Source organism: Arachis hypogaea, chromosome 5 (assembly GCF_003086295.3).
Source record: "Arachis hypogaea cultivar Tifrunner chromosome 5, arahy.Tifrunner.gnm2.J5K5, whole genome shotgun sequence".
Lineage (NCBI taxonomy): Eukaryota > Viridiplantae > Streptophyta > Magnoliopsida > Fabales > Fabaceae > Arachis > Arachis hypogaea.
In genome coordinates, this window is record NC_092040.1 from 25,149,964 (window position 1) to 25,160,343 (window position 10,380).

Sequence of the window (10,380 nt, forward strand, 5' to 3'; positions counted from 1 at the left end):
TTTAAATAAATTTGGATAAAAAATACTTAAATATGTAACAATTCTAATTCAAAAAACATATAATGAGCAATGGTTATTGTTTTTTTTTTTAAATAACAACTACATCTTACTATAGATATTTATTTTATATTACTTCATACATGGTAATTAATTCAAACGTGAAACGTTCTATGACATATTAAATTTTTTTTGGTAAGATAATTTTTTAATCATACATGATTTCATCTTATCTTACCATGTTTTTGGTATGGCATTTTAATTTATGAAAGTTTCTAAAAAAAAAGTAGATCATATTACTCTTGGCTTATTCGTGTATCAAAAGTTCAATCCATTAACATCTTAAATTTCTTAATCAAACTTAATTAACCTTCTTCCTTTAACAGAAAATAGGATACATCTGGCTTTATAACAATTGTTTCCTCAAATCCGTTGTCGTAGTTAAAGATTATTTTCATGCATCTAAATTAAAGCAGGCACATAGTGTTAACTTCACATGCGACTTCCGCAATCAGCATTACATACTGACTCTTATCTTTTTTTATTCTTTTCTCTTCTAATGTGTAGACTTGTTTCTTTTTTATTCATTTTTATTTTATTTTTAATTTTATTTTTATGTATTATATATGTTAATGAGTAAGTTAATTATAGAAATAGAATACATTTGGTTCTGTAACAGTTGTTTTCTCAAATCTATTGTCATAGTTAAAGATTACTTCCATGCATCCAAATCAAAATCGATCACGTAATGTTAACTTCATATGTTGACTTTCACAGCCAGCATCATAAACTGACCCTTAATTTTTTTGTTTTTTTTAATGTGTAGATTTGTTTTTTTTTCTATTCATTTTTATTTTATTTTTAATTTTTTTTAATTTATTTTTTTCATATATTATATATATATATATTAGTAAGTAAGTTAATTATAGTTTGATTAAGTATGCATAAAGTGTTGTATATATATTGGTTGAGTAACGTTACTGAAGTAGAGTATATTCATTTTTATAATTTATAATTTTATTTTGATATTCATTTTTGTACTTCATAATTTTATTTCTCTTTTCTTTTTTTCTCTCTGCTTTCTTCAAATTTCTGGACACAAATCCTAATAATATATGTATGTAAAATTTTGTTTTGTTGTTTAAATTTGCATTGGATTATGAAAATGAAATTATACATTAGTTTTGACTATGTAATTTTTTTTCTTTTACTGGAAATAAGAATCATATTGATGGAAGAAGATGAAGGAATAGATATAAAGTTAATGATTTTTTTTATATATTAAGGGTAAAATAGATTTTTTAAAATACTGTGTATTCTGTCTATTATAATTGCCAAATACAATTCTTTTTAATCGTGTTTTTATGTTTATTTGGATGCCATTATTTTGATAAAAAAAACTTTTTAAATTTTTTTATTTTTTAGCGTGTTTGACAAATTTCTAATAGTAAAAATAAAAACACTAGAAAAGCAAAAAAATATCTTTTTTCAAAAGTTACGATTTACATTTTTTTAAAAGATTTTTTTCTTAAAAAAAGATGGTTTTTATGTAATAAATAAACAAAAAAATACTTTTATATTTATACCCCAACATAATTGATATATAAAAAGATCTTTTTACATGAATTATTCAAACATAAAATTATTTTTATTTTTTTATAAGATCTTTAAAAAAAATAACTCAAAAAAGATGTTTTCTTAAAAATTCGTCCAAACAAGTCCTTTGTGTATGTATGCTTGTCTTAGTATTCATATCTTTGTGTTGTTTCTCGGTCTTTATATGAGAACAGAACAAGACAAGACATTGATGGACAGAGACACAAAATTTTGTATTCTTGTATTCTATTTGGTTATAAATTAGAATAAATTATGAAAATCTAATTTATTCTCATTTTTTTTCATTCAAAAAATTTGAGATGAAAAATATAATAATAAAAATATATAATTATAAAAAATTAACAAAAATAATAAAAAAATAAAAAATAAGTTGTGTCTCTTGTTAGTGTCTATGTATCCTTCCTGTAAGGATAGACACAAAATACACTAATTCAGTGTCTCTAGATACACTCTTTCTGTCCATGTTTTTTCTGTTCATGTCTCTTCTCCCAAACATAATTTTATATTTCTGTGTCCATGTCTCAGTGTCTTTGTCTCTGTAAACAAACAGCAGCCTATAAGACATGAACCAAATGGAACCCTAGTCACTCTACCGCTGTCATGTCACTGATTCCTCACCTCACTAATGCACACTTTGCATCACTTACTACACCTTAATATTAACAATAACCACACTTCTTCACTCCACTACAACTCCTCATTGCCAACACTGCGCCGCTGCACCACTTTCGGCGACTCTTTGAATCTCTTTCACTTTCTCGTATTTTAATTTTCTCTTCAATTTGATTTCTCTTTTTTTTTTATTGTTTTAAGTGGATTAGAGTTAGATGCGTGTATAAAAATGTATACAAGTAACACACAGATATAGGCGTACACATGCACACATAAAGAACACTTAAAGATCTCGAGTTAGTATAAAAATCAATAAAATCTGACTCTTTAGAATCATCTTCTATCGAGGATACACATAAAAAGAAGAAAAAGATGGTTAAGTCCAACTCTCCTTCATTTTGATCAATTTGCCTATCAATGAGACACAATAAGTCCACATCCTATACTCTCTATCTGTCCCCTATTATTAACGCTGCAACATTTTCACTCAAATTTATCAACATTCTAAAATCATAACTTTTACAAAATTTATTTAACCTCAATTCTTGAAAGTTGAAAAGCATAAAACTAAACTCTTCAATTTTTCTAGCACTACAAATCTCATCTCAAACCAAACTTTTAAAGGTAAATTATGACCCACCAAAATCTATAAAAATTCTACCGTACATACACTCTACTTCTCCATTCTTCTCTTAACCTATTTCAATCCATATCTCTACCTATTTAATTCCAACATTCTTTACTCAATTTATTTTTAAATTTCAAATCCTCTAATCCTTTCCACTTCCATACACCCCTTTTAATTTCACATTTTAAAAATTAAAATTTACACTTTTTAGACTTCATTCTATGCCAAAATAAATGAATAACAAGTTTTGTATATTAAGAAAAACAAAAATAACAACGAACTTTACCCTTCGTAAAACAAAAACTTGTATTTTATTAAGCCCATGAGTCCATGACTCCACTTCAACACTTGTCTCTCTCACCCTTCACATTTTCTCCCTAATCTCTTTACTCCATCTTCCATTTCATTCTCATTCTTCTTAGTTTGTATTCTCTTCCTCCTTCGTGTGAGTGTGTTTCACTCTTAGAGCTGCTGTCTCTGCTTAAAGTATGATAAATTGATAATAATAATACTTATTATTTGTTAGGTTGAATTATTGAACCTTAGAATTACATGGTATAAACCATGATTTTGAAAATCGGATCGAACTTATCGGTCGGATTGATCTGATTTTGAACAAAGTTTTTCTATGATTTGGCTCGATTTAAAAAACCGATAAATATAAAACCGTTTCGAAACTGTTGAATCGGATGAAAATCAATCGGTCCAACCGAACTGACACCCGCCCGATTTTCACTCAGCTGCCTCAAACAGTATCGTTTTGGGATTAAAAAAAAAAAACAGGAATTGAAGCCTTACACTCGCAGAGTGACACGAGCCATCATCCATTCATCCCTTCATCTTTCTAAAAGACATTGCTCTTCGCCTCTTCCCTGTTCCCTCTCTGAGAAAGGAAAGAGGAGACAAACCCTAGCATTCACCGCCGCTGCCGCTCTTCTCACCGCCGTCATCCCACCATCGTTTAGTCGTCCTCCACCGTCCCCTCTGCTGTGTTCTCCAACGCCTCTGCTCATTCGCCAACTTCTTCGTGTCGCATCGCCAGCTCCAGTTCGGAAGTTCGTCGCCCATCGTCCGTGGTTGTCCGTCGTACATCGCCGCCGGCGTTCTTGCTCCCTCTCCCTCATACTCTGCTCACTTCTCAGACCGAAGGTAATCTATGTTTTCTTGATTTTATTTTTGTTTTTTATTTCTTTCTTATCCCTGTTTTCTCTGTCTTCTTGCTTAGTTTATTGAGATTCATACTCTGCTCACTGCTCATTCGGTAATGGCTATTTTCTTTCTTATTTTTTTTTAATTGTTCAGATTCAGAGAGGTTCCTCTTCTTTGCTTGCTTGGATCAGTATGGTTTAGGATATTCATTTTCCCGAATGATTTGAAGCAGAATTTAAGTGGACCAATTTAATCTTGCTTGTTTTTTGAGATAATTTAATCTCCTTTGTTAACCTAATTTAATTTTGCTCGCAGTAAACCCCAATTATTCAAGCAGCTTTTTTGTATGAGTGCTAAAATTATGATAGAAATAGCTGTCAACAGCTTTTTTTTTTTTAATCTTGCATTTGGGCAGTATATTTGTTTGCAGTTTCCTTTTGCATCTTATTGAATGCATTGCTTACTGAATCTAATCAGAAGCTATGATGATGAATTTTGTAGCATTGGTAGGATACACGGTAGGATACTTTTAAAGATTTTGATTAATAGTAGAGTTCTCTTCCAATTATAGCTTGCAAATTCTTACTAGGTTTTGTCCAGGGCCTTCAATTCAATTTAGTTTAGAGTTATTTGTTATAAAAGAAGTCACATGTGAAATTCTTTTTTCTTTACTTTTCTTTTTCTTTACTTATCTTGTTTCAATGTATGCTAACAGCTCATGAATTAGTCTCTTAAGTTGGAAACTCTGATTTCTGTACAGTCAGTTCCTACATGCTTTTAACTACAATATATAATTGGGATTCATTTCTACAAGTTTCTTGATATAAGTTTTCTTTAGCCTCTGTGCTAACTAGAAGAATGTAGTTCCATGATAGCGTATGGTCTTTAATGTTTGCTACTTTCTTGTATCTAGCTTTATTGTTGAGAGAATTTAATATGTTGCAGATTTACTAAGATCATATGACTTTAGTTGATGTAATGCTTTAAATTTGGGTGATATTTTAAAGTTTATATTAGATTATAATTATGTTTTAGTGTGTTTATTTATATTTTATTTATTATTTTATTATAAAACGGTTATTGCGGTTGAACTATGGTTGAACCAGTAAACTAGTGAATCAGTAACTAAAGCGGTTCGATGACCAGTCCGTTTTTCAGAACTTTGGTGTAAACATTTGAGATTTATGATAATTCTTCCTTTTCCTTTTTCTTGCATGAATCGAACATATAGTTGAGGCATTAGTCACACCAATTAAATAGTTGATTTCATTCTGGGTTCCATTTTTTTTTCTCCTTTCAGCTTTGACATTTTTTTTGGTTCCCTTCATTGTTTCACTTGCTTTGGTTACTATAGCACGGTAGATGTGAATAGTAAACTCGAGAGTTAACTCTCTAGAGTCTTGGTTGGCAACCATGCACTACTAGTTTGGCTTATTCCTTTTTCTTTTCCTTTTCTTTCTTCTTCTCTAGTTTGCTGAAAGTAATGAGTTTCCATTTCATGTTTTGTCAGTTACACAGTTTAGAAATTAAATTATGTTTAGTAGTTAACAATGTCTTGGTTGCTGAATGAACTTGCAGTAGGAGAACAGTGGACATTATACAACCATGTTGGTCCATCATATATTAGAGGGTTCCTGTTACTATCATTGTGACCCTTGAGTAGGTCAATTTATCGAAGGTTTTGTGAATTTGTATTCTCTGGAAGGCTAGTGCTATTTGATTTCACAATTATGGAAGCAGCAAAGGCTCTTTCACACTCCAAAGCTGTCTCTTTTGGTTTTTCGATCGTGAGCAACAGCGTCTTTCTGAGACCTTTCAACAAGCATTTTCATGCTGATATACCTAATAATGACGGTCGATTTCACTGCAGACCTATACACATTGGTTCCCAATTGAATTGCTCCTACAGAAAGCAATTCTCCTTTTTGAAACCAACAAGAAAAAGGGCTGATCTACTACCAACTCCTACATGCTCAGTTGCCGGTAACTCCAGCAGCAAACCTCATAATCCAATCGAAATGTACTTGAGAGGTTTCTCGGCCGAATCAGTAAAAGCGGCTCTTTTGCAGTTGACTCCCATTGATATTGTGAAGTGGTCTGGGATATTATCCATCATAGCTGCAGCCACAAAATGGACTGTGAACACACTCTTCAGTCCTTTCTTCTGGATGTATTTTAGTTGGTCATGGTTGTTTTGGCCGTGGTTTGTAGCTATATTGATTGCATTTTGTGGGTTACATTGCTTTAGGAAACATTTACATGGCGAGGCAAACATGTTCGAGCAATTGGCAATTGTTACATCAGCTTTTACATGGCTCACTCTGGTTCCGCCAGGTTTTTTCAATGGCTACCTTGAAGGCTGGCCTTTTGTTTTCTTTTTTGTGTATCATTATTTCTTTTTCTTCAATGTTAGCGTTCGAAAGAGGTTGTATGGAGACTATTTTACCCGGCCCCATGACCCTAAATGGGATGTCAACTTGCCGATGATGTCTCGCCTTGTGTTTAGTGCGGGAGTCATGGTTGCCCATTGGCTTGCAGCATTTGAAGGGCCAGAGCTTCACCGGATACCAGGTGGGTGGAACAATCTTGGAATTTGGGCTTTAATTCTAACAACTCTACTAATGCAGTACAATGCAACATTATATCTTGCTAAGTATTCAGAAAATGTGGTGGTGCCAACTGCTGTTGTTCAATTTGGACCGTATCGCTGGGTTCGTCATCCAATATACTCATCAACTATGCTTCTATTTGTAACAAACTTCCTTGCGCTTCGTGCACCCTTGAGTTTGCTGTTTGTTGTAGCAGTTTGTTTGTTGTATTATAGGCAGAAGGCAAAACTGGAGGAGGCTTTAATGGTTGAGACTTTTGGTGAGAGTTATACACAGTATGCTAGCAAAGTTAAGTACAAGTTGATTCCTTTTATCTATTAGTTGGTCTCCGAAATATATTTGTTAGAACTTTGAAATTTGATTGGAATGTCAGGCTTAGGCAAAAGAGTGGCTCTAGAAATCTGGAAAATTTATTTGTAAATCATTCCATTGTTGTTTTGATGGCATAGACAATTTACTTTCTAATATTCAAAATCATGCAAACAAAATCTTTTTCCATTAGGTGCAAGTGGGCTACATGAATTAAACAACATTGTTATGAGCTTTTGTAAATCATTTCCAAAGCATGCAAACATTGTTTAATTCTTTAATCTTGACCTGTGTGCCTGCATGTGTGCAAAGTATACCTTGTTATGAATAACAAATGGCAAATTCTAGTATCCCTATCTTTATGACGTGACTATTTAATTGATCAGTCAATAGCAAGGTGACAATTGGTGAAGGCCATTAAATACTAATCAGTTTTGCTGTGTTCAAATCAACGTGTTAATAAAGGTAATTATTGCAAGTGGTGAGTAAACTTCATTAAATTAGGCAATATTGTAACTTCACATATTTGAGATTTATGTTTAATTAAAATTCAATTATTTTATTGGCCCAAAAAGTAGAGAACCACCATTGTGCAGTGGGACACTAGGGTAAGAGGCCTGATCGTGATGGGTGATAAAGGATTTCTTGCGGCAGAATAAGTGTTTTGGGATTATCTTGGTTCTGGAATTAACTAGATGTTTGTTCTCTCTAAATTGAACTTTTTGGTATGTGTTTTTAAATAGTTATTTTTAGCCAAGACAACAAATCAGCAATGGATTTTGATCAATGCGGCGGCTGTGTCATGACTGGCCTGCAGAAATGTGTGTTCTGGATAATTTCGGCGACGAAACCATCTCCGCTGGAGTTGAGTGGTTGGAAAGATACAACGCTAGGTGGAGTTAAGTTGTGATATTATAGCTTCAGGATAGTCATCATATTATGGTGGTTTTGTGGTTCAATGGATTTTGTGGTTTTTGTTTCTACAAATTGTTTCTCTCCCATTTAAGTTATGATTTTAGCTTCAGGATAGTCATCATATTCACTAATATCCCGCCATGATAGAGCACACCTTGTAAAAATGATTTTTTTTTGGCATATTTTAATGAATTTCAAATTAGATTTCACCACTAGAGAAGAAACAACACTAGGTTGACTTGGGGATCCTGAGTGTGAAGCTGGAACATCTTTTTAACCCTTAAACATTTTTTAATTTTCAATTCAAACACGCAATTTTTTCTTACTCTCTTCAAAACTCAAGATTAACTATACACAAAAAAAAAAAAAAACTCGATTAACTCTTTCCTTCATCCGGTATTTATTTCAAAAATATTATTTGTATATAAAAAATCAGTCATTATATATTTATTGTATAAATATATATTATGTTTAACTTATTTTTAATGTGTATTTATATTTTAATATAATTCTATATAAATGTCTGAATAATTAAATTATATAAATTAAAATATTGAATTAGGTAACCGAAATAAAAATTATAACAATATATATATATATATATATATATATATATATATATATATATATATAATCAAATGCACACAAAAATGAAATTGAAAAGTGTTACTATGGCGGAGATTAGTGGACTGGACTCATTGGGTTGACCCAATTGTCTGAAGGAGAAAGCCTTTCGACTAGTTCCGCGTCTGAGAGTCTCCGTCCGACTTGTATGTGCGAGAGAATGGGAGGTGGTACCTACAAAGATAATCTAATGCTTAAGTTAGCAAGGGTCTAAGCAAGTTTAAAGAGTATTAGAACTTAGAGATACTTGAGAGGTGTCAGTATATTTATAGTGATGAACCAATAACCACCGTTGGAGTAGTTCCACCTTTTAAGGAGAATAACCGTCCCTTTATCTTAGGGAAGTTGGGATATGGCTCCTGGAAGTGGGTTGAGAAATTTTAGGGACAGTTACTTATTTGAATGGGTGTTATCTGTCAGCTAATCTTTACTCCCGACTTTTTTAAAGCAAGTCGTGGTTAGATCCGACTTCTTAAGAAAATGTCGGTGTCGTGTGAGGGCCAATCTTTAGATTGGGCCCTTCGTTTGGATCTGAACCTTAGTGTTGAATCAGGAGATGAACAAAAAGAATAAATTTTATATTTTTAATTTGAGATGTATAAACCTAAAATTACTTGCACTAAAAAAGTTAATTGTCTAATAACAAAAACTTAAACCGTATTATTATATTATTACAGGTAAAGGGCAATACGTAAAAGTAAAATTGGACACCAACATACATGTACTGATATTATATATTTTTATGGATATTAATTTAAAAAAAATACTACTCGTATACTAAAAATCAACTATTCAATCAATTATCATGTATATTTATATTTTTATACATATATAAGTTTAAGATTTGGATCCTCTAAAGTTTGAATTTTATTTTAGAAAATAAAATGTAATCTTCTACCCTTGAATAGTTTCTCTTTTATATTTATTATTGGTCCTACCTATAAAATAAATGGTGAGAGATCATACTTTACTCTTTAAAGTGAAATTCAAATTTTAGAGGATCTAAATCCATAAGTCTAATACAAATTAATCACCCACAACGTGTTTATCAAGCAACCCTTTATACTCCACTAAACACTTTTGGAGATGCACACTCACCTAATACTCAATTAAAAACTCAAATCACTCTAGTTGCATCATCAATTCCAATTCATCGCGTCATGCTTTCTGCTTTTCTCATGATAATGAATTTTCTTCATGGTATCTTGTTACCTTTTCTTCTCAACGTATCAAGAATCATCGAGTCTCATCAACAGTGTGATTATCTTTATTCGACTTGTTCCATTTTTCTTACAACATGAACCATCATTTCAATTCTCATTCTTTGTTTTTACTAGTCAATTTTATTTTCTCTGTTTTTATTATATTTTAATAGTAGAATTTTTATTTTTTTATTATGCAATTTAGCTAAAATTGTAGTGCAGTAGTAAAAGAAGAAAAAGAAAACCATTGTTAAAATTGATTTTGGTGCTGCCATTGTAATACCTTCAGATTTGATTTACATTTTTAGGAAAAACAACTATTTGTATCCATAAACTTTACGAATACTGACAAAAGTACCCATTAAAAAAGGAAACTAATGTTGTATCCATCAAATATGGATTCCGTACGACAAAAGTATTCAAATCCTAAATTTATGTTGACTTTTTAATAAAATTTCAGAATTACCCCCACCATTATCTTCAACCCCTCCTCTCTTTTTTCCCAAATCTCATACACCTCCATTGCCTAAAAACCCTAATCTTAATACCTAAAAACCCCAAATTACCAGTTTCTTAACCCTAATCTCAATACCCCTTTCAGCAAATTTCAATCTTCTCTTCAAAGTGGCCAACACATGCCGTATACATTTCGTTAATTTCCATTCCAGGTCCATCCACATGGAGAAGAAGCAGAGTAGCTCAGCGGCCATGGGGTTGA

The 10,380-nt window shown here is 31.8% G+C and overlaps 1 protein-coding gene across 2 annotated transcripts; it reads left to right on the plus strand.

Annotated features, from left to right (window-relative positions):
• The first annotated feature begins 3,545 nt into the window (after positions 1-3,545).
• On the plus strand, positions 3,546-7,100 carry LOC112800986 (uncharacterized). Of its 2 annotated transcripts, none has more exons than XM_025843456.3 (2): positions 3,546-4,003; positions 5,582-7,100. In XM_025843456.3, the coding sequence occupies exon 2, from the start codon at positions 5,734-5,736 to the stop codon at positions 6,931-6,933; it is 1,200 nt and encodes a 399-aa protein (XP_025699241.1). In that variant the 5' UTR covers positions 3,546-4,003; positions 5,582-5,733; the 3' UTR covers positions 6,934-7,100. The 2 variants fall into 2 exon arrangements, with proteins under 2 accessions (XP_025699241.1, XP_072093005.1); XM_072236904.1 differs by having other exon boundaries at positions 3,636-4,003; positions 4,157-7,100.
• Positions 7,101-10,380: the final 3,280 nt, after the last annotated feature.